Here is a 23,207-nt window from a genome sequence, read left to right on the forward strand (position 1 = left end):
TACTGCACCAATTTGTCCCTCATCAGCTTCTCCATCTTTGCACACAGAACGACAGCCATAGTTCCTTACTGGTTGTCATAGGCACCCCCTACATCGCAATCGCAAGGACGGCAGCCATACAGATCGGAGCTCAAAGCCCAGTGCTCAGGCTGGAAAGCAACATAACATTCGTTAGTCCAGGAGACATACTGCAAAAATGAGGGGCACAAGTAGGGCTTCCTGCCTAGTACTTACCAGGCACTGATTGCAGCTGCGCCCGGTAACCAAGCGTTTGCACAAGCAGTTGCCCGTGATAGCATTACATTGGGCCCCCTCCTGCACTGTGCCTCGGGGGTCACACTGGCAGCCTGTCAAGGCAAACATGACAAATTCACTCCTGTCCCAGTTTATCTATCCTGAATGATGTATTCCCCCCATTGAGAAATCATTCCCAGCTTTCAGGGGAAAGCTGCTGGCGTCATCAAGCATTTCTTATTTTCTTTAGTTTGGCTTTGAGAAACAAGGTGAAGTTTAAGCAGTGAACTTTATGGCTGGGTCAAGGTTTGAACCTCAACCATATCTTTCATTTTGTTCCTTACACCACACTGGCTAAAGGGCCACCCAGTGCTAGGGTCACCAGAGGCTCCCTAGAAGAACCACCTACACCCAAGAATACCCATCAAGGGGAAGGGTACCTACGCTGGCAGCCTTGTGGGTTTTCTGCACTCAGTCCGAAGAAGCCAAACTTGCATTTGTCACAGCGTGCCCCCTCCACATGCTCCTTGCACCGACACAGTCCGGCAATCAGCCCCAGCGCTGGATCATCGTGTGTGTCACACACCCCACCATCTAAGGTCCCATCAGGGTCACAGTCACAGGCTACAAGGCAGAGGAAAAAGGAGCTGTAGTCAAGGGAATATGTGGAAGGAATGCCACAATTCAGAATCTAAAACAAGACCAGCAGGGAACACTTAAAAACAAAACTGTTTTTACTTCTAACCTAAAAAGAAAAAAAGTCCTACCATTTTCTGGTAGATTATTACTGGTGAATAATGCTGCTAATAGAAGAGATGTGATACTAATTTATTTTTCCTCCTTCAAGGCTGAGTGGCAACACTGCCCTTTAATTTCCTGAGATTTTGCTGAACCATGTGCTAAACCAGTGTTTGTCAACCTTGGCAACTTTAAGATGTGTGGACTTCAACTCCCAGAATTCCACAGCCAGCATGCTGGCTGGAGAATTCTGGGAGTTGAAGTCCACACATCTTAAAGTTGCCAAGGCTGACAAACACTGTGCTAAACTCTCCACTCTGCTAACTCAGCAATGAAGAAATAGGCAGCTAACCTGTAGACAGGTGTGGAGAAAAACGCTCAGTGAATGTATAGTCAAAATGCTGGTTCCAAAGCCTCTAGTCTAGCTTTTGCAGTTCTCACTTAATGCTTTGTGCTGCTGTTGGTCTGCAGGGTTTTGACTGTACTTTCAGGGAAACATACCAGAGGCCCATTAGAAGCATCGCACTAGCAGCAGGGGCACTGATACACTTTGTGGACACAAGAAGGAGAAAAAAACCAGCTATTCCCAAGGAGGATATTTAGTATTTTTGTCTTGTTCAAATGCACCAGGCCACCTTTGAGAAAACTGAAGGTACTACTCAATCCTCAGAAACACCACTGAAATCAGGCAGTCAATTACGGAACAATCAAGGTACAACTTCCCATTGATTTTTGTTAGGATGACAGGATGGAAGCATTGTGGAACAAGCCCAATATAGTGGTACCTCGGTTCACGAACTTAATTCGTTCTGCGACTCTGGTCGCAACCCGAATTGGTCGCAACCCGAATCAAATTCTGCCTTAAGGTTCAACGTAAACACGGTTAATCCGTTCTGACCCCTCCGAATTTGGTCGCCAACCGATTTTGGTCGCGTCCCGAATCAAATTTTCCCATAAGATTCAGTGTAATTACGGTTAATCCGTTCTGAACCATACGTGGGTTTTTTTTTTAAACCACAAAAATATGACACAAAGTACAGTACGAAGAGAGAGAACACTAACCTTGCTCGATGCGACTTCTGGCGTGGAGGACAGGAAGGTGGGTGGGGAGGCGGTTATTGCTTGGAGGGAGAGTCCCCCTCCCTACAGGAAGCCACGACCATGTGTCACGGGAGGGAAAATGGCCGCGGATCCTGTTCGTCACCCGATCCGGCGTTCGCGAACGGAGGCAAAATTTTGCGAACGGAGCTGTTCGTGACCCGAATTGGTCGTGAACAGAAGCGTTCGTGACCCGAGGTACCACTGTACTAGTACTGGGTACAAATGGCTTTTCAAAATTCTCCACCATTCTTGGGGGAGAAATAAAGCAGGAGGATGGGCTGACTTTCTCCAACAGAAGGAGAAATTCTCCCATAGTTTCTCAAGGGCAGAAATCTTTCTCCGCAGTGACCAAAGTTCTGCTCCTAAAAAGCCCCATGGGAGAAATTTCCTCTCTCTTCCTTAGGAATCTCACTGAAGCATGAAGAGCCAGAAGACTGCTGACGCTAGTGAGATGACTGAATAAAAAGAGGACAGTTGGGCATACCCTCTTAGCTACTTTGCCACTGAGTAAGTGCCAAACGCTACAATTTCCTGAGAACTATTTCTCCTTTTTGAAAGAAGTTCAAAAGCAATTTACCACATTGAATGAAAGCTGGTAGGAAAACTCACAGTTACTCACACCCTGCTCACCTCCAGAGTGAATTACTGTAATGTGCTCTACATGGAGCTGCCCTTGAAGAGCATCTGGAAGCTTCAGCTGGTGCAGAATGCGGCTGTGTGGACAGTTATGTGTGCCCCTAGGATCGCACAAGTTGCACCTCTGCTCTGCCAGCTGCATTGGCTTCCAGTCTGCTTCCAGGTGCAATTCAAGGTGCTGATTTTGACCTTTAAAGCTCTACATGGTGTGGGACGAGGTTATTTCAGGGACCACCTCTTCCCAATTACATCTGCCTGTCCCATCAGCTGCAACAGGAGAGGTATGCTACAGGTCCTGTTTGCTGAGGAATTTCATCTGGTGGGACCCAGAAGATGTGTCTTTTCTGCTGTGGCTCCCACGCTCTGGAACATCATTGCCCCCTGAGGTGAGGTTGGCCTCATCCTTGTTAGCCTTCCAGAAAGCCCTTAAAACGTGGTTTTTCCAGCAATCTTGGAGATCCCATGGGGATCCTGCAAGGTGGTTCTATGACATTAGGTGATTGTTATTCTCCCACAATCTTGGCATTTTCATGTTTTATTTTGATATATGTTTAGTGTTTTAAGATTGGCTATATTGTTTTACTTGTTGCTGTGTTTGTACACCTCCCAGAGTCATGTCATATAACTCTAGATAACATCTGCCAAATAAATAAATAAATAAATAAAAACAGGCAGGAAAATTTCTCTACCCATGTAATGGTATGTGGGAATGACCTTGGGAGAACGGGCCCAGAGACGCTGCCTAGGGAGCAGTCAGATAAGAGACAGCTAAGCCCACAGCTGGACAATGAGCAGGACAAGAGGCTCAGAAGAGACCCTCCCTCAGTTCTCTGGCTGTAAAGGTGATGGCGGGAGAACTGTACTTTCAGACTTGCAAGATTCTGTTAATGTAGCCTTACAATAAAGTAGAATTAGTTTATCTGGTCATGTTTCCTGTCCAGTCTACCTGGTAAGGCTGACAATCCAAAACAACTTAATAGTTCCAAAGGATTTCTTTTTAAAAAGCTCCACAAAACAAAAACTCCCACAGAAGTCCCAGCCCCACTCATTCTCATGTCACTTTGTCACCACCCTGCCTGCTGTGGCCCAGCTGCTCCTAAATCCCCCACTTTCATGGTCTAAATTAGGATATGACATTTCACATGACCCTTAAGGGTTGAATCTTCAACAGAGGTTCAAAGACATATAGGACCCAGAAATATCAGGGGATAGATGCCTGTACACTCTCATCCCCCAACTCTCCTTTCCCAGCACCGAGGACTGGTGCTTGTCCACAAGAGAATCCTTCTGTTCCTGGAGACCCTCAGATCCCGAGTCCATTTCTTCTGCCCACAGCCCCATGTGTAGCACCCCCTCACCTTGGCACACGCCAGGGTCACGAATGTCCTTGGTGGGATCCTTATAGTAGAATGGTTTGCAGATCTGGCAGTGATGGCCCATGGTGTTGTGCTGGCATTCATCACAGACACCACCACTGGAGTTGCCCGTGGCCAGGTACACAGCCATGTCAAAGTGGCACCGGTGGGAGTGTTCATTGCAGTTGCACTCTGAGGAAAGCAAGAGGGCAAAAGCACTTCAGACGCCATCAGCCGATAGCACTTCCCAGCCTCCAAACATATCAGAAACAGCACCCACGAGAGCACAAAGATACCTCCCCTCTATTGTTACCTGGCTAGAAGGTAGAGGCTACCCCTTAACCTTCCTTGCTTCCTTGTGGTGATGAAGAAGCTGACCCCAGCCAGCAGTCTATGCACACAAGAGTGAATAGATGCTAAAATCTGTCCCAAACACCTGAGATATCCCATCTCTGGACACTTTCACATATAAGAATTTCCTGCACATAATTTGTTTCCTTGCATACGTGTGTCAAAAATCCTGTAGGATCTGCTTTACCAGGGCCCTGTGGAAGCTGCTACCACATAAGAATTCATCCAATGTTTGTACTTAAGTCTTTCTGTGCGTATAAAACACTATGTTGAATAATTGACAAGTTGCTTCTGTTCTGCTGCCCCCTCGTTAATATGTGCTCATTTCAAAGCCCATAGGGAAGAAACCTGTGGTCTTCCAGATGCTGCTAAACTTTGACTCCCAGCATTCCTCACTATAGGCCATGCTCACAGTGTTTGCTGGGAGTGACTGTCCAGTAACCTCTGGAGGGCCTCGAGCTACTAGTCCCCTCAGGCGGAGGGCCTCGAGCTACTAGACCCCTCAGGCAGAGGGCCTCGGGCTACTAGACCCCTCAGGCGGAGGGCCTCGGGCTACTAGACCCCTCAGGCGGAGGGCCTCGGGCTACTAGACCCCTCAGGCGGAGGGCCTCGGGCTACTAGACCCCTCAGGCGGAGGGCCTCGGGCTACTAGACCCCTCAGGCGGAGGGCCTCGGGCTACTAGACCCCTCAGGCGGAGGGCCTCGGGCTACTAGACCCCTCAGGCGGAGGGCCTCGGGCTACTAGACCCCTCAGGCGGAGGGCCTCGGGCTACTAGACCCCTCAGGCGGAGGGCCTCGGGCTACTAGACCCCTCAGGCGGAGGGCCTCGGGCTACTAGACCCCTCAGGCGGAGGGCCTCGGGCTACTAGACCCCTCAGGCGGAGGGCCTCGGGCTACTAGACCCCTCAGGCGGAGGGCCTCGGGCTACTAGACCCCTCAGGCGGAGGGCCTCGGGCTACTAGACCCCTCAGGCGGAGGGCCTCGGGCTACTAGACCCCTCAGGCGGAGGGCCTCGGGCTACTAGACCCCTCAGGTGGAGGGCCTCGGGCTACGAGATCCCTTAGCCTTCTACCCTGATAAATGTCTTATAATGAGAAATGGTAGAGTATGTCCCTTTACTGACAACACCCCCTCCACTAGGGCTCCTCTACATAAAAGTTTTGGGAGGGCACAGCTATTTCTGGCCTCAGAGTCTTCCCAAAGTTGTCTTTAGAGGCACCACTGTTTTCACACACACTCACTCTTGCAGGCATTTGTGCGGCGTCCCTCAGCTGGGCGCCAGGGCAGCTCATGGTAAAAGTCACTGCACAGCTCACAGTTCAGCCCTTTGGTGTTGTGCTTGCAGACACAGCGACCATGTACCTGTTGGCAGACAAACAAAGGGGGCAATGCAAACCTCAACAGACAGACCCTCCACAAGCACAGACAAGGGTCACATTGTAGGTATCTATTCGGTAGGTTTGGGACAGCCCCATGCAAAAATGGGGCATTTCGTTTCTGGCACAGATTGTGGCATCCTGTGAAAAGGCTTTTAAAAGAATATGAAGCTGGCCCTTAGGGTGACATGGAAAACCTCATAAGACAAAAGAGCACAGTCCTCTGGTCTGGAAGGAAAAGCCAAATCTGAATGGGTTTTTTTCCAGCCTTAGTTTATTTATCTCTTGCCTTTCTTCCACCACAGAAGTCCAGAAAGTGTGCATGAACTGCAACCTCTACTGATTCAGCAGTATGCAGACTGGGGCAGGCAATGCTTCTCTACCGGGGGCTATATTTTACTTTTAAAAGAATTGTTTTCACTGGCCTCCAGAGGGAACAGCATTTGTACTGGTGGCAGCCCAAAGGGGAGGGGATGACATTTTGGAAAGTGTTTTCATTTGGGGAGGTGGAATGGGATTTGAAGTGAGATAGCTACAGTAAGCCCTGCAGAAACTTCACACTTTTGTGGAGGGTTTTTTTTGGGGGGGGGGGTTTAAAAGGACCATAAAATATCATATTATTGATAGCATGATATGGGAATGGAGGCCTTTTCTCAGAGGAAAAATGGTAGATGGGGAACCACATGTGCCCTGGGGCTACATGTTGCCCACTCTAACGTAGACGCATCAATGTATAGTTCTTGAAGAGAGAGATCAAGAGATCCAGCTGGCTGGAAAACATCTTGCCCAAACTAAGTGGTTCTAAATCCGATCAGTGCCTTTGTGGGGCGTAGCAGCACCACAGCTTTTTCAGCAAGAACAGCTTCTAGTTTTGCATTAACAGAAGAATTTGTTGAATATTTCCCTCACATGTAGCTCTTTAAGGCAAATCCAGATTTGTAAGGATGGGCACATCTGATGACGGGGGCCAGGGGAGCACGGTGTTATCTGTGCCTGCAGGCTTGTATCAGGAAGCCTTACCATGCCTTCAACAGCAGCAGGTCTGCCAGCGAGAGGGGCACATTCCGAGGCATGCCCGTAGCAGAAGCAGTTGCCGCGCAGCACCATCTCATACACCGCATAGTAGTACTTCTCCTTGATTTCCCGGCGTGAATCCAAGAGGTTATCTCCCAGAGTGTGCAATTTAGTCAAGTTCATCCTCAGGTTGGTGACTTTCAGGAGATCTGGGCATTGAAATCATGAGATGCAGGAAGATCATAAGATTGTGGTGAGACATTTTGGACTGTCTGGCTTCTGCAAAGTCTCAGCTAGAATCAGAAAAATGTGCATCATACTAGGGAGGAGAGAAGGCAAGGGATCGTGAATTCCCAGACAGATCCTCAGAGCCAACAGAGTAATTGCTGCAGCAAAAATACATCAAGGGCCAAAATTAACCAGCCTGAAATAGGACAGAAGACAAGGGCAGCTGCAGATTGCCCTGGGGTCACAGTGAACTACCTAGTTAGCTAAATAAATCTCTACCTCCCTCTCTGTCTGTCTGTATGTGCATATATGTGTACATCTGTGTGTGTGCGCACTACATACACTGGTCTAGGATATATTCTCTTTGGGAAGAGATTCTTGTGGTGACAGCATGTTTACTCAGTATCTTGGGTCTAGTGGGATATATATATTTTTCAGAAGAATCACAGCATTGGAAAAGGACTGGAAAAGTCGGAAAAGTCATTTCATAATCCTTTCTCTGCCAATGCAAGAAATCCCTTAAGGGCCCATGATAAATGGCTATGCAGTTTCTGCTTAAAATACTCCAGCAGAGCATTCTGGATATGTGATCAACATGCCGACATTTAAAAACTGAGAATGGCCTTCCCCAAACAGGTGACTTTCAAATATATTCTCATCACAACTGCCATGCCGGCTGAGAATTTTAGAAGTTTGTTTATTTATTTATTTATTTAATAGACTTGTCCCCGCCCATCTCCCCACAACAGGGGAAGTTGTAACCTCAACACATCTGGATGGCACCAAAATAGCGAAAGTTGCATGCAAAATGGTGTGGTCCATTCCTTGAACGCTCCAATGTTCCCTGGAACATTCCATTTTTTCCCCAGAACATGCTAACCTAGCTGTTTGGGTTTTTCCTGAAATAAATCTGGAACAGAAAAGAGTTTGCAATATTTGGGACATGGTCCAGCTCCAAAACTCTCAAAGGGAGGTGGGATACATTGAGTGGCTATCCTTTTTGCATCTCAAACCAATGCTCTACTCTCTTCAGCCCAGAGTCAATAAAAAAACTCACTCTGAATTTTTGGACTGTAGGGGTCATGGATTTGAATAGCTGGATCCAGCACTCTGTAGATGACCTAAAGCAAAGAAGAAAGACATAACATGGAGAAGACAAGGAGCCCTGATTGAGTGCAATAGCTCTGAGTACTCAACTTTGCAGTCCTGAAGCTAGGGATCACACTCACCTCCCCTTCTGTAGAAGGTTCAATTTCTGAGTATCGTGACTCACAGATAACATCATCCACTCGTCTCAAGGGTCCACGGGATGCAGTGGGGAAGGATGCTGCACAGTCATAGGCAAAGTAGCGGTACACCTGCCAGGTGCGGCCAAAGTCTGCTGAGCGTTCCACCAGCATGGCTGCAGGTCGGAAGGTCTGCGGGGGTAGAAACAATTGTGCCCAGAACAGTCACCCAACAAGTCAGTCCAAATTGGGCTGGAGATCTACAAGAATCACTCTGTGTGCGGGCCATCCTTTGAAGTGTTTTCATTTTGTTCAGCTTTTAGTTGTTATTATAATTCTATCTTATTTGTATTTGAAATATTATATTATTATTAGTAGTAGCAGTAGTAGTAGCATCATAACCATAATCGTCGTCATTATCAATTGTCTAGGTTATAACTTGCCTAGAGTTCAGTTGGATTGAGGTAGTGTATAAATTTCATAAATAAATAAAATAATGAGTTGTGACAATGGTAAAGGAATAAATAAACATGGGTGAACTGGGCTCTACGCTCATATATTTTAGGTAAAGGCTTATCAGCCCTTCAAGATAGGTCAGGTCAAGAAACAGGTATCACAAAAAATTCTAGAGCTTTACTTTATTGATACAGGCTATAATAATAGAATCTCTTGAAAGCCTGATAACATTTCCCCTTCCCTCCCTATACCAAAGAGAATCAAGATAGGGCAATCTTGTGTTTCTTTCTCACACTTTCTGTTTGCCTGGGCTACGTTTTACTAATGGTTGCCACAGATTTTCTCCAAGGTCATCTCTACATGACCCTAGATTTCTAGGTTGCGGTACGCTATTAAGGGTATGGTCAACCCTTGAGATTTATGGATCTCATATTTAATGGACAAAATATAATGAACAGAGCTATACTGAGCTGGGATGCTGGAAGCGGGGGTTCCCTGAGAGGAGGGAGGGGAGGGAAGAGAAGGGAATTTAACAGACAATCATCTTTAGTGGACACATCTTCCCCTCAATAATCTATCAAATCAAGTGCTAACTATATATGCTAACACAATAGATGTAACAGATTTAATTTGGTCTTTTACAAAATAGTTTTATAAGACTTTTTCCTATGTTTCATAGGTAGAAACTCATTAAAGAATCATTTGTAGACAATGGCTTGTTGTACAGAATGGAATTTTTGTCTTATAGGAAACTGCATACAAAGGTGTTGCCTTACATGCTGCAGACACGAAATTCTGCATGGACAGGTGCATCCATTCTGTGATTTACCTATAGATCCTCCCTGTGAAGAACTGCATAAGGCAACAAAGGCTCCCCAAACAGAAATTCATTCATGCTTCTCAATGAAGAAGGCATTCTGGAACCCTCTACTGGAGAAGAAGCCATCTATTGTCAAATGGAACATACCTTGAAAGTCATGATTAAGTGTGTGAAGTGGAATTCAGCCTCTAAGTCCAGGCGGATACTGACCTGCTCCACTCCTAGAGAATAAAGAGATTGATGGTGGTGGGCCCCAGAAAAATATCAGGGTAATGGCTTCTGACCTGATTTTGGAAGGGATCCAAGATTCCTGGGAAGCATACTAGGATTCTCATTCTAGAAAATCAATAATGGTAATGGCCCAATTTCCTGAAAGACAGCTGGCCCACTACTGCAATTCTTCCCATCCAAGCTATGCTGGGTATCTTCTAGGAGCCATGGAAAAATCCAAGAACCATAACAAATGCCCCCCTCCTCCCCCCATATATACAACATGCAAGGATACCTCAGCTCCAGCAGTTGCCAAAATCCCATCCCAATAGCTGACACTGAAGGCAGACCTCTTTTAACAAAGCCCCCCTCCCCACACACACCATGACTATCTGGTAAGCCATACAGTTGGTAAGGGAGGAATTCCTGAATTTAGGCAATCTAATAAGACTCTGCCATTGAGTGAGACAGAGCTGAGCTCCAAAGAAATGAACCCATTAGCATACCTGCTTTCATGATGCAGAGAGCAACTCCAGATAATATTACTGTATAGGAACTATATGGGATTATTTTATGTATTAATTTTTATAACTGAGTTTGCTAGCTTCCTTGGAGGCGTGGTTCAAAAACAAAACAAAATAAATACAGGGCATTAGTATCTTAAATTAATGATATACATATGTACACAATGCTTACTTGCAAACTAACAAAAAGTTAGTTCTATTTCACTTCCCTAGAACTGTGCAATCCTTTTCTTAAATAGCTCCCCCAATCCAAGCAGCCTTCTCTTAATTCCTTTTTAGGAACAACATAAAAACTTCTTTTTGAACTTTTTGAAGATACATATATAAAATGCAGTAGTCCACATTGCACAAAACACTATCAGGTGGATAAAATATTGCTGTAGGGTAAATATTCTAAGCAAACTGTTGTTTTGATTGCCTTCTTTTTGGCTGCAAATTGCCTCCCTGTTGTTTTTTTAAAGCTAAGAGTGGAAAAAAAAGATCCTCCCCATCCACCCCTCAGGAGTAATCTGGAACGAAGCATGAGAGCAACTCCAGATGAGTCTATGCAGAAGGAGCACCAGAGAACCTTGTGGAAACAAGGAGACCTGATTGAGGAGACTTGAGCTGTGCACTGCGTGGGTGTTCTTGGATCCAGAGAGAGACAGTCTGGCTGCCAGAAGTCAGTTATTGGTGCTCAGTCCCTCTGAGTAGCTGGCTCTTCCTATATGAGCTCCCACCCCCACCGGGCAAAAACCAGAGGATGAAGGGACTTGGTTGACTATGATTCAGCATTTCCCCTGCGTGGGAGAAAAAGGAAAGCAATAGGACTCTGGGGAAGCCCTCTGTCCTGCTGCTGCCTCAGCAGTGACATATTCTGAACAAAGAACACGCAGATCCAGGGCACGCTCCCTTGATCTGATTGTGGGGCTGGCTTGCTGCAGGGAAACATGGAGCAGCAAGGAAGAATGTGTCCATGGATATCTAGGAGTCCTGCTGGTAGACAGCTTATAACACCCTTACGTACATCAGGCGTAAGGGGAGGCAATCCAACTCCCATCACCTTCCCCTCCCATTTCCCCTCACAGAGGATTGTGTTCTAAAGCAGGGTTCCTCAACCTTGGCGACTTGAAGATGTGTGGACTTCAACATGGCTGGCTGGGGAATTCTGGAAGCTGAAGTCCACACATCTTCAAGTCGCCAAGGTTGAGGAACCCTGTTCTAAAGGATCTGAAGAGCCATTTGGGCACCAGAGGCTGTGTAGCCTCAGACTGCTTTCTGATGTGTCCCTTGCTACCTTTAAAAAGGCCTTAATGCACCTGTTTTGGAAAGGCTTTTGATTTATTCATGATTTTGATCTTCAGTTGTTGTGGCTTTCATTTCATAGGTTATGGTAAACTGCCAAAATAATGTAGTATTCAGCAATAAATCTAATAGTGTAATAAATCTAAAGTCTAATAAAGAGATAAATTTTCTGCAGTCATCCAGCCTCATGGATGACATTTAATTGGGGGAGGCAGATGTTTTTTCACACCATGATAGCTTTCTAATGTTTTCTTACTATTTCTTCCATCTTTTTTCTTTCCTCAAATAATCTATTGAGGAAGACATTGCACAACATCTTTTGGCTAGCAGCAATCCACATAATCTCTTTGCCCTGCCGTAAGGTTGACCTGCTAACTGTTTCCTAAGCCCATCCAGATGACATCACTTATATTTCAGTGTGGCTGAGATAGCTTGAGAACATTTATGGTGCTCTACTTTGGAGGTCATGTTTTATTTATTTGTTTATTTACTTACAGGACTTATATGGCTGCCTATCTCATACAATGACTCTAGATGGCTTACTACAATCCATAAAACAGTTAAAAACATACCCTTCCACACAGGTGCCAGACCAAACATCTTCACAGCTCAGCACCTCATCCTAGCCCAATGCTTGGGGGAAGAGCCAGGTCTTCATGGCCCTCCAGAAGGCTAAAAGGGTAGGGATCTATCTGATCTCCTGTGGGAGGCTGTTCCAAAGGACTGGGGCGGCCACCAAGAAGGCACGCCTCTGAGGTCCCGTCAGATGCCAAAGTTTAAGGGAGGGGACCTGGAGTGCACCCACCCTATCTGACCTAGTAGGACAGACGGATACGCTCAGGGAGAGGTGGTCCCACAAGTAACCTGGCCCTGTGCCATGTAGGGCTTTAAAGGTGATAACCAGCATCGTGAATTGCACCCGGAAAGCAAATGGAAGCCAGTGCAGCTCATGCAGCAATGGTGTTACTTGGGTGAACTGCAGGATACCCAAAACCGTGTGCTGCTGCATTCTGGACCAGTTGCAGTTTCTGGATGGTCTTCAAGGGCAGCCCCATGTAGAATGCATCACAGCAATCCAAACAGGGGGTGACTAAGGCATGGGTGACTGTAAGCAAGGCCTCCCGGTCCAGGAAGGGGGGCAATTGGCGCACAAGACAGATTTATGCAAAGGGCCCCCTAGCCATGGCTGCCACTTGCTCTTCTAGCTGGAGCTGTAAGTCCAAGAGGACCCCCAAATTGCACCCCAGATCTGTACGGGGAAGTGTTACCCCATCCAGAGTCAGAGATATTAACTCTCCTGACCCTGGGGGCCAAAACCCACAACCATTCCATCTTACTAGGGTTGAGTCACAGCCAGTTTCTCCCCATCCAGGTCCTTACAGCCTCCAGGCACTGAGCCACAACCTGAACAGCATCACTTGCCCAGCATGGGGTAGAGAAGTATAATTGGGTATCATCAGCGTAGTGATGACACCAAACCCCATGCCAGCAGATGACTTCTCCCAGTGGCTTCATACAGATGTTAAATAAGAGGGGAGAGAGACTTGAGCCCTGAGGCACCCCACATGATAGGTGCCTAGGGCTGGATCTCTCCTTCCCCACCAGCACTGACTGGTACCAGCCATGGAGAAAGGAGGAGAACCACTACAAAACAGTGCCCCCCACTCCCAGTCCCCAGAGCCAGTCCAGCAAGATACCCTGGTTGATGGTATCAAAAGCTGCTGAGAGATCCAGGTACTATATCCCAGCCTGAATCCTGACTGAAAAGAGTCTAGATAATCCAGATAAATTTCCCTAACATCCTATCCAAGATTTTAGAGTTGTAGTAAAAACAGCGATACGCTAAGCCTGAAATCTATTTGGCTTTGGTTTGACCAGGAACAGCCAAACGTCTTTTTTTTTTCCTGCCAAGTGCTTCATTCCCTCAGGAGTAATCTTTGGAGGTGGGTACGCAAGATGATGGTGGGCTGAGCCAAAACAAATTATGAGTAAGGGCAGAGGTAAAAGGTAAACTTTTTTTTTTTCTTTCTGACACCTGCTTTTTCTTTTTTGTTTCTGCGTCTTTTCCAGAAATCCTTTTCTTTCTCTGGTTGTCTTCATGTAATAGCTTACAGGGAAAAACAGATTGCTCTTGTCAGAGGTCTGAACTGCTCACTGGCAAGGGGTTTTTAACATTGGGCTAAGGACCACTGGTGGCCAACCCCCACAAGGTACCACTGCCCTCTCCCTGCCAGAGATCCTACTGCTGGTTTGCAGATCAGCCAGTGACCAAATCTTGTTTTAATTTATGTAATGATCTATGACTCTATGTATTGAAAAATGATTGATGTTCCCAATCAACTGGATGACCATGGCAACTGGCAGTACTTCCAAATGCAACTGACACCTTAAAGATCAGGCAACTTATCTGCATTGATGTTTGCCTGTACAGCTCCTCAAAAATTTAAAATGTCAAAGTGTAAACACGTCACCCTGGCATTTATGTATGGAGACTTCCATTTCTTACCATTCTCTGACTGCCACCAGGTCTTCTTGCGATGGCGGGCAAAGGCAGTGATCACGTTCTCAATGCGATGGCTGTTACGGTTGGACACAGGATCATAAGGTCGGCGTGAGTCGCACACAAAACACTTTTTCTCATCCTGTTAAAGAGATGGAGCCACGTGTGGGCTGTTCTCCCCGTAAAAATGGATTTGGGGGAGAATCTGGCATCGAAGGAAACTTGGCTTTCATCACATATAAAGAAAGAGCAATTAGCTGTTGTGCTGCAAAAAATTAGCTCTGAGCCCTGCAAGGCAGAATGCTGGTGAATTTTTTGCAGCAGCAACATGCAGTGAAAATGACTACGGGAGGTACAGTGTTCACATAGGAGTCTGCCATTTGTGTGGTTTTTAAAAGGTATTCTAAGCTCTCTGAAGGCTTCCGTACCTTTGAAAACTGTCAGGAAATCATGCCTCCATGATTTAATAGTATGCCACCACATTCTGGCACAGCATGTGGACTCTTGGAGGGGGGAGCAATTTGTACACATTCCTGGTTTTTAAAAATAATGTAGGTCAGATGCTGGCTCCTCCCCTACCCAATCATCAGTTATAGAGTCGTTGAGAGTGGGATGGCATATCAGTTTAATTGTATTGTATTATTATATTATTATATGGGTAATCTACGATTAGATTCACAGTCAAAGACTGGTGAAAACTTAATAATTCAAGTCCTAACCAAGGACCTAAGAATTATTAAGGTAGCGTCTGAGGATATAGGCAGCTTCAAGCAGGGTATTTTTTTTTGTAAAATTAGGGTGTTCAGGTCTGATAAGTTCAAAATTTCAAAATATCGAGGGACTCCTTTAGGTATTGCTCCAATCATGATTGGTATAACAGCAGATTTCTTTATACTATTATTATTACTATTATTACTATTATTATTATTATTATTATTATTATTATTATTAGTTTGGTGTAGTGGTTAAGGCACTGAGCTAGAAACCAGGAGACTGTGAATTCTAGTCCTGCCTAGGCACGAAGCCAGCTGGGTGACCTTGGGCCAGTCCCTCTCTCCCATCCCTAGGATGCAGGCAAGGGCAAACCACTTCCAAAAAATCTTGCCAAGAAAACTGCAGGGACTTGTCCAGGCAGTCGTCAGGAGTCAAAAATGACTTGAAGGCACAATTATCATCATCGTCATCACCATCAGTCAATTGCCAAAGGCAGCTTTACTTGGGACAGCTTCCATCCTGCGACGATACCTTTAACACCATCAAACAACAGCATCTGCCTATCCCGGGTCCTTGGGAAGGACTTGATAGGTGGATAAAAATGCCAAATCCCGTCTAAACATCTGGCTGACTGTGCGACCAACCATAATAATAATTTCCACCTACCTTTGCTCTCCAACACTCACCTGCAAATGACTGACAATGCAGTAAGGCTGTGGGTGTCGCAGGCCACAGGTGGAAGTGGCAGAGACTCGATCAGCCCTGCCGACGAGCAGATCTCCCGTGGCTGGATAGCAGCTGCCTTGGGAACAGCCACGGGGATGTTCAGGCTCTTGGCACAGCACTCTGCCCAGCACTGTGGAGACAGAACATGCCAAAGAAACATTCACCATGGAGACAGGACGTGGCACGCTGAACCGTTGGGCCCCAAATTACAAGCGGAGAATGAGATTCCACTTGGCGGTATTTTGATTTGCTCAAAGCAAAGTCTGAGTTTCAGATAAAGCAAAACAGTAGTTTTCCAACTGAAAGATTATTGGAAGAGAGACTTTTTCCACTGCATAATTATTCAAGAGCAAGTTACTGGACTAAGGCAAGAAACAGATTTAGTAGCCATCAAAAAAGAAATCTCAGATCTGTAGATAAAAATTGGTTCATCAAAAATTGTATTTAGGGTATACTGGACTCCTCAAAGAATGTATTTAGAACTGTAGACAGCAGATTTTTTTATGCTGGAGGTGAAAAAAAATTGAGGGTCCATCGACCCATATGATATGTGATCATTTGATATTATTTTGGAATAGTGTATTAATGTACGTAAGTAGATTTATGGGAAAATCTCTAAATGTTAAGGATGTGATGTTGAACTACATATCAAAGCTTTGGAATCTGATTGTTTATCAAGAATTATGGTTGCATCAACCATGGTGGGTGGCTAAAAGAATTACATTGAGAAATGGGAAAAGTGATATTATTCCAGATGTTAAGGAATGGTTGTTGGAAATGTGTGATCTATGTTTTGGAGAAGGCAGTATTTTCTACGAATCAAAGAACGCAACAATATGTGTTACTATGGCAGAGATTTTGTGACATTTTACAATACTGTTTTGCATTGATTATAAGTGGTACCTCGGGTTACAAACGCCTCTGCTAACAAACTTTTCGGGTTGCGACCAGCTCCAGCCGCAAAAATTTACCTTGGGTTACGAACCAGATCCGTGGCCATTTTCCGCCGTTCCACGTGGCCCGCGGCCATTTTTCCGCCTGTGCCACGTGGTCCGCGGCCGTTTTCCCGCCCTGCCGCGTGGTCCGTGGCCGTTTTTCCACCCCTGCCGCGTGGTCCGCGGATGCGGACAGATTAACGGTAATTACATTGAACCTTATAGGAAAATTTGCTTCGGGTTGCGACCAAATCGGGTTGCGACCAGAGTCATGGAACGGATTAAGATTGTAACCCGAGGTACCACTGTATTAGTGTATTTATTAGTAAACCAGTGACTACTGATAAGGGTAATATCGAACTCGACTGAACACAGGTTAGAGCCACTACTAAGGCCTATCAAGTGGCGGTTAGGGTGGCAAAGCTACAGCACTCCCCCCACCCTTATTGCATCTGCAGATTGCCACCCCACAGCCCTGTTTCGTGTGATACAGGCCCTCTTGGGTACAAGGGGCCCGGACAACCTCCTTGAGTGAGGGGGTTGTTCCTGCACTTCTTAAGAAGGCTTTGGTTCACCCCCTCCTCAAGAAGCCATTGCTGGACCCCACAATTTTCATCCAGTATCCAACCTCCCCTATTTGGGGAAAGTGATTGAGAAGGTGGTTGCGCAGCAGCTTCAGAGGACCTTGGATGAAATGGATTATCTGGATCCTTTTCAGTCAGGGTTCTTTAGGAAGCAAAAAGCAGAACAGTAGCATTCAGAAACTGACCAGAAGTGACCAAAAAGGTGTGTCCACATCAGCTTGAAAACCCAGGAAGTGCCTTACTCCCCCTGCTGACCACCTAAGTTTGGCTCCCATGTCAGGGGTAATGAAACCTAACACATTTTCCACACCCTAAGGCTAGCACTGGATGGTGTGGGAATAAGAGCAAAACTTTATTTTAATACCACCCCTACAGCTAAAAATAAATTAAGCTTATCTCACTAATGAGCTGGGGAGGAGATGAAGGAAACATCATACGAACAAAGTGGGAAATTGCTATAATCAAGGAAAGACTGTGCTGTGGTTAAATGCAAGTGGGGGGCACAGACTGAGGCACTCAGACTAGGTTTCTGAAAAAGCAAGGATTTAGAGTTCAAGAAATAGCTCTGAAAATAAAGGAAGGACAAACAAAAAAACACAGAGCAGATATAGCTAAGCACTTGGTTAAAATTTACTAAATTCAATCAGAAAAATGTATGGCCAAGTCCTCTGCATATTTACTGAGAAGTGGTCCCCTGGGGGCTAAATGGAAATGATTTCCAGGTAATTATGTAGGTTATTTTCACTGAAATCAGAGTGTTTTGTTGGCTGCATAATACCCAAATTAAAGAAAACTCATCATCAACGCATTCTATTTCTTACTAGGAAATAGGTATTTTTTTTCAGACTCCTGAGGAAATAGTTTATTGAAAGAATGTCTGTTTTATTCTATTTATTTTTTTAACTGTAATGGTTTTCCTGTAAGCACAGCTTATTTTCCATTTGATCTGCTGCTTTGACTTCTTCTTTCTTGACAATGTGTAGGGAGTGATTGGCAAACACTCAACAGTCTTGTGCATTCCACAGCTCCTGGCCCCCAGTCAAGTTTTTTTTTTTTTTTACTTAAATACACCTAACCCCCTATCAATTAACATCCATCATCACATACCATCATACCAGGGCTGTCTTTCTCAGTCTAATGGGGGAGGAAGGGGGAAGAGGAGGGCTAAATCATTTTATTCAGAACAAAGTTACTTATACATGCAAAATTATTAAACCTGAATACTATCACATTTTAATGGAGATTTGGAGTTTCTTTAGACAGAGCATGGGTGTTCTTCAGTTTGTTTATTTATTATTCAGATTTAAAAGGTGCTTTTCAAATGGTTCCCCTCCCCCAAATTTTATGTTTAGAAAGAAAGCATGATATATTCCTACATGACTCAGATTAATCAAAACTCTAAGCTTAAGCAGATAGAGACTAAAAAAAACCTGCCTTGGACAAAAGATTTTAAGAGCCCCACTCAAATTTCTCAAATTACTCAAAGAAAGTAATAAACAAAAAATAATGGTAATAATTCAGAAATTGGTGTAGTGGTTAAGGCACCAGGCTAGAAACTGGGAGAGGGTGAGTTCTAGTCCTGCCTTGGGCACGATGCCAGCTGGGTGACCTTGGGCCAGCCATTTGCCAAGCCCCAAACTGCAGGGGCTTGTCCAGGCAGTCACTAGGAATCAAGACTGACTCGAAGGCCATCATCATCATCATCGTTGTTGTCATCTTCATCATCCAGAGCTAGTTTTAAACCTGGAATGATTTAAACTTGCTCTGGTGTGAGTCACATTCCCCATCTACAAAATGAAACTCAAAACTATTTGATATTATGGTGAGAAGGAGGAGGAGGGCCTCCAACATGCTCTGTAGATTCAAAAACTGGCAGTGGCTCTTTAGCATCACGATTTGCCAGTCTGGATCTATCTATGCCCTGCAGCAGGGAGCTACCAGCTCAGTGATCCTCAGGCTGGCACAGGTTAATATTCACACTACTGGCCCTAAAGGATCCTAGCGGATCTTTCACATAGAACTGGGCTTCCTTCCTTCAGATTCCTCATCCTAATTCTTCCACCTGTTTCTGTGGCTCATGCAAGGGTGGGGTTGGAAAGAGAAATGTCAAAGCCGCCCTCCCCTCCCCTTCCTTTAGGCCTGAGAGCGGAAGCTGCAGCACTGCCAGAAATAACCCTCGCAGGGATTGGCTCTGTTGTTCAGCCAGCCTGGCCCTAGGCCAGGGGTGTGGGGGCTGAGGGTTGAATTTGTGAACGATGGCTGAGTTTCAGAGAACATCTCCTCCTGAGAGGCGGCTGCAGGGAGGTGATGACACAGCCTCAGGCAGGGATCCCATCCATGTAAGTGTGGGTCCTGCTGGATGCCATGGGCCTGACTTTCTGTCCATCCTACCCTACCCAATCTCCTACTGCAGGATGGCATGCAAAGCATTCTTCCATCCACCTGCTTCTTCTAAAGCCTGTCACCCCAGCTGGGACGGCTACAGCTGCTGGGGAGGTGCAGCAAGCAAGGATCCTTCAACCTCCCCATCACCCTCTCGGGCTTCCAGGCACCTGGCCAACTCCCTGAGCCTCAAATCCTCTGGAGCCAAAACTTCAAAGGGAATCAGGAACAAAGGCTCCAGCTGGTGGAAACGGGTGTGCAGCTTCCCCAGAACCAAGGTTGGTTGGAAATCAGGAACGGACAGACCACACACTCCACGTACTCCAGATGAATTAGGAAAAAAAGATATGCAGAGTGGAGGTTAATGGGTAGGTAGATAAAAATACATAACAGACAGACCACCGCATGACCAAACACACGATTATTTAAACAATCTGGAAGTGGATTACAACTCTCAGAACTGCCCACCCAGCATGGATATTCTGGAAGTTGAAGTCCTTACGTATGGAGGGCGCCAAGGTTGGGGAAGATTCCACAAACTCATACTCACAAGCGTAAAACCCTGATCCCGTGCAAATGAGACTCATATCCCAATTATTAATATGAGAATTGAATCAAGGAAATTAAGGAGTAAAAATCCACATTCCACATGCCACTTAGAGGTAAAGGGAGGCTTAGTCTCTGCTCCTATGGCAGGCGGTGTTTCTCGACTATTTACTCTCACGGAGGATATGATGCAAGCCCTCTGGCTCTCAGAGCAGCATCCCCAATCGGGCACTTATTCCAATATCCCTCTCAGTCTCTGAGACTTTCTCCTGCACAGACACCCATAGGACTGAGCTGCTGGTTATTTGAGCAGAGGACTGTCGGATTAAAAATCGTATCACTGCCTTCGGAAAGTGGCACTTGTTGATTTTCTGCCTCTTGCGCCAGTGTGGAAGGAGATCAGCCTGTTCAGAATAAAAGGGGCAATCCCAAACCAGAATATTAAATCCCACCCCCCACTTAGAGGAGTAGCTGGGACTCCCCCACCCCCATTCATCCCGAAAGCAGAGGGATCACGGGCAGCCCCAAACCCCCACACAGTAATTCGGAGCAGATCGCTATACCCAAAACCGGACTGACAACCCTCTGCTGCGCCTTTCAGAGGAGAGTCTCGTCTCCAGGTCGATTCCCGGCTCGGGAGGAAGGATGTGTTTGTGGGGCTGGAAGGTGGTGGCTCGCTCGGGGACGGCCGAGAAGCTCCCCGCTCTCTCCGTGACCCCTCGGCCCTACTCAACGGGCCCCGGCCCCCCAGGAGAGAAAAACCTCGAAGCCACGGCGGCGCCCTTGCCCCCGGCCCTTTCGCCTCCTCTCCTCCTCCCTCCCTCCCTCCCTGCCGCCCACCCAGCCCGGAGGCTGCAGGCTCCTCTCTTCCAGTGTAACCAACTCTTCCCGCCAACTAGGCATGTCCGGCGGGGTTTGACAGGCCAGGCCGGCCGGCCGCTCCCCCATCTCTGAGAGGGAGCCGAGGTGGGCGCGAGGGAGACTCACCTGCCAGTAGCACACCCCACACTCTCAGTGGGGAGCCTGATGCCGCCGGGCTGGAGGGAGCCATGGCGAGAAGACGCTGGTCCGCAGGCGGCAGCCGAGAGATGCTGCTGGGACGGGGGACCTGAGCCGGAGATCCCAAGGGCAGGGCAGGGCAGGGCAGGGCAGAGCAGAACCGCCCTCCGCTTCGCCCAGGCCGCGCCTCTGACTCCGGGCTTCTGCAGCCGGCCGGGGTCACCCTCTCTTCCCCGGGAACCTTCCTCGCCCCGCCAGCAGCCGCTGCCCCCTGGCGCTCACCTACCCCGCGCCGCGGGGGGAAAAAAAGCAAGCAGCTCGTTTCAGGCCGGCGTCACGGCTGCTCCAAACATTAAAACTTAGTTGGAAAAAGTTAGCAACAGGGCCGAAGGAAAAGCGCGGGCCGGATTCTGCCGGGATCTGGTGGTGCCCGAAAGCAGAAGCAGGCCCGCACCCATTTGCAGACTCGGTCTGCACAGTCCGCAGCTTTGGAAGATCTGCTCGGACCCTAATGGTGTGTTTATTTGTTGGCTGCGTGCCAGAGGAGCTGTCAAGCCATTTGCGTCTGAAAATATTTACTTCAGGTTCAGTGTTAAGCTCTACGGCGATTATTTTAAAAAGCAAGCCAGCTTTGCCGATTTAGAATCTTTTTTCCACTCCTTTTCAAACAGAAGGCGGCATCGTTACAATTGTCCTGAGAAGCAGGCTAGATCCTGACGTGCCAGCTATCCCTCCTGTCTTCCAAGACTTCCAGGTTTGGGGCACTGTGCCATCCAAAACATGGCCCTCCCTTGCTTAACAAATTGTGCGGCCAGAGGGATTTTATTCCAGAAGACCTGGGCTGCTCTGTCATATGAATATATCTGAACACTTTGGACAGCAATGTTCAATTGTGTATTTTAAAGCAGTTTATGGCAATCTGTTATTAGCCTTTCTGCTTTGTTATGATAAAGGATGCAGTGTTTATAAGGAACTACTTAGATTAAATAGAAGCAGCTCAAATGATTTAGTGTGATATTGGCATACTGCAAAGATACTGTTTTCTGAAAAGTTGGAAAGTGGGCCTTAATCAAGCAGGGTTTAGCCTTAAAAATCTTTCCTACTTTCATCCCACTCATTGATACAGAGACCACAGACCGACATCACCACAGTTGAAAATAAAGCTCATGTCTAGGGACCGTTCTAAAAACTCTTATTAACTTGTCATAAATAATGCGAAACTCATTATGTTGTCTATAACTGTTTTTTTGTTGTTACATACAATTACCTTGTACTTCTAACATAAAATTATTGATTAAAAGCAGAACCTCTCATTTGCATAATTATATTTTGCTCGTTGATGTTTTCATCATCAGGGGGAATACATTTTTGTATATTGCACCTAATTTGTTCAGGTAAAATGTTGCTTGGTTAAGAAATCTTTGATTAATACAGAAAGGGAGCAGATTCAAGAATGACTCATTGTGAGCCAAATCTTCTCTGTTGTCTTGGCTTGCGGCAGGCATGGCACAAGCACAAAAAGGATTTCTTCTCTAAACATACTGTAAAAAGATAAACTGTGGCAGTTCAAAAACTAACACATTTATTCTGGTATAAGTTTTCATGGATTACGTTAGTTTCGAAAGCTCATTCGGAATAAATAAATCAGTGTTTCAAGTGCTGTGCTTTTTTTCTTTTTTTTTGCAACAGGCTGATAGTCACTCTGAAAAGTCACGCTATACCAAGGAATTGTGATGGCCACTGCCTTGGATCATTTTAAAGGAGGGCTGGCTCCATCAGTTGGTTCTGTGACATGGTATCTCAATGGGACTTCCAAGTTTGGGGCACTGTGCCATTGAAACTAGAATTTAACCAGGGATGGACTGTATTTCTTGAGAATCAGTCTGTATTTATGGTAAAAAACACATGTCTCGGACTGGTTCCATATGAAGAATTAAGTGTGAAATCTCCATCCCTGTGTTCACTCAAATTTTCCAGGAGGGCAGCCCTGTGGGCCTTTCCTCATTGCTGAGCTGGTGCTACGCTATGCACCCATCCTTGAGATGGTAGAAAACATTCTGAGTCTCCACTGCCAAACATCATAACATTTTGGGTCTCCACTGCCAATCCCTCCTTATGTCTACTGCATTTCATGTCATGGCAGTCTGCCTCCAATATAAGGGCTGACAAACCCTAACACCTTGATGTTGCTATTTAATAATGTCAGAGTAAGGGGCAAAATACTGCTTTGATGCTGATACAGCTCAGGATGACTTAATAATGTCTCAA

At 46.2% G+C, this 23,207-nt stretch overlaps 1 protein-coding gene across 4 annotated transcripts in view; it reads right to left on the reverse strand.

Moving 5' to 3' along the window:
* The window catches only part of LAMB2 (laminin subunit beta 2), a 55,207-nt gene extending 33,777 nt beyond the window's left edge, over window positions 1-21,430 (reverse strand). Inside the window, exons 1-12 of one of the 4 annotated variants that reach the window (XR_015795018.1) lie at window positions 20,928-21,430; window positions 15,454-15,623; window positions 14,060-14,195; window positions 9,683-9,756; window positions 8,263-8,451; window positions 8,091-8,154; window positions 6,812-7,014; window positions 5,657-5,777; window positions 4,068-4,256; window positions 679-858; window positions 235-347; window positions 70-149 (exon numbers count right to left, since the gene is read on the reverse strand). Coding sequence is in view for 3 of the 4 variants with exons in the window: in XM_088134480.1 (XP_087990606.1) it covers window positions 70-149; window positions 235-347; window positions 679-858; window positions 4,068-4,256; window positions 5,657-5,777; window positions 6,812-7,014; window positions 8,091-8,154; window positions 8,263-8,451; window positions 9,683-9,756; window positions 14,060-14,195; window positions 15,454-15,623; window positions 20,928-20,991 (1,583 nt within the window). In the remaining variant the exon portion in view is untranslated. Of the gene's footprint in view, window positions 1-69; window positions 150-234; window positions 348-678; window positions 859-4,067; window positions 4,257-5,656; window positions 5,778-6,811; window positions 7,015-8,090; window positions 8,155-8,262; window positions 8,452-9,682; window positions 9,757-14,059; window positions 14,196-15,453; window positions 15,624-20,927 lie in introns of those variants that run through there. The other 3 variants (XM_088134480.1, XM_088134481.1, XM_088134482.1) reach the window with 3 other exon arrangements.
* Between the last annotated feature and the right edge of the window lie 1,777 nt (window positions 21,431-23,207).

This window comes from Python bivittatus, unplaced genomic scaffold (assembly GCF_059951505.1).
Source record: "Python bivittatus isolate LINGU-HERP-01145 unplaced genomic scaffold, Pbiv_v1 ctg000080_np1212, whole genome shotgun sequence".
Classification (NCBI taxonomy): domain Eukaryota; kingdom Metazoa; phylum Chordata; class Lepidosauria; order Squamata; family Pythonidae; genus Python; species Python bivittatus.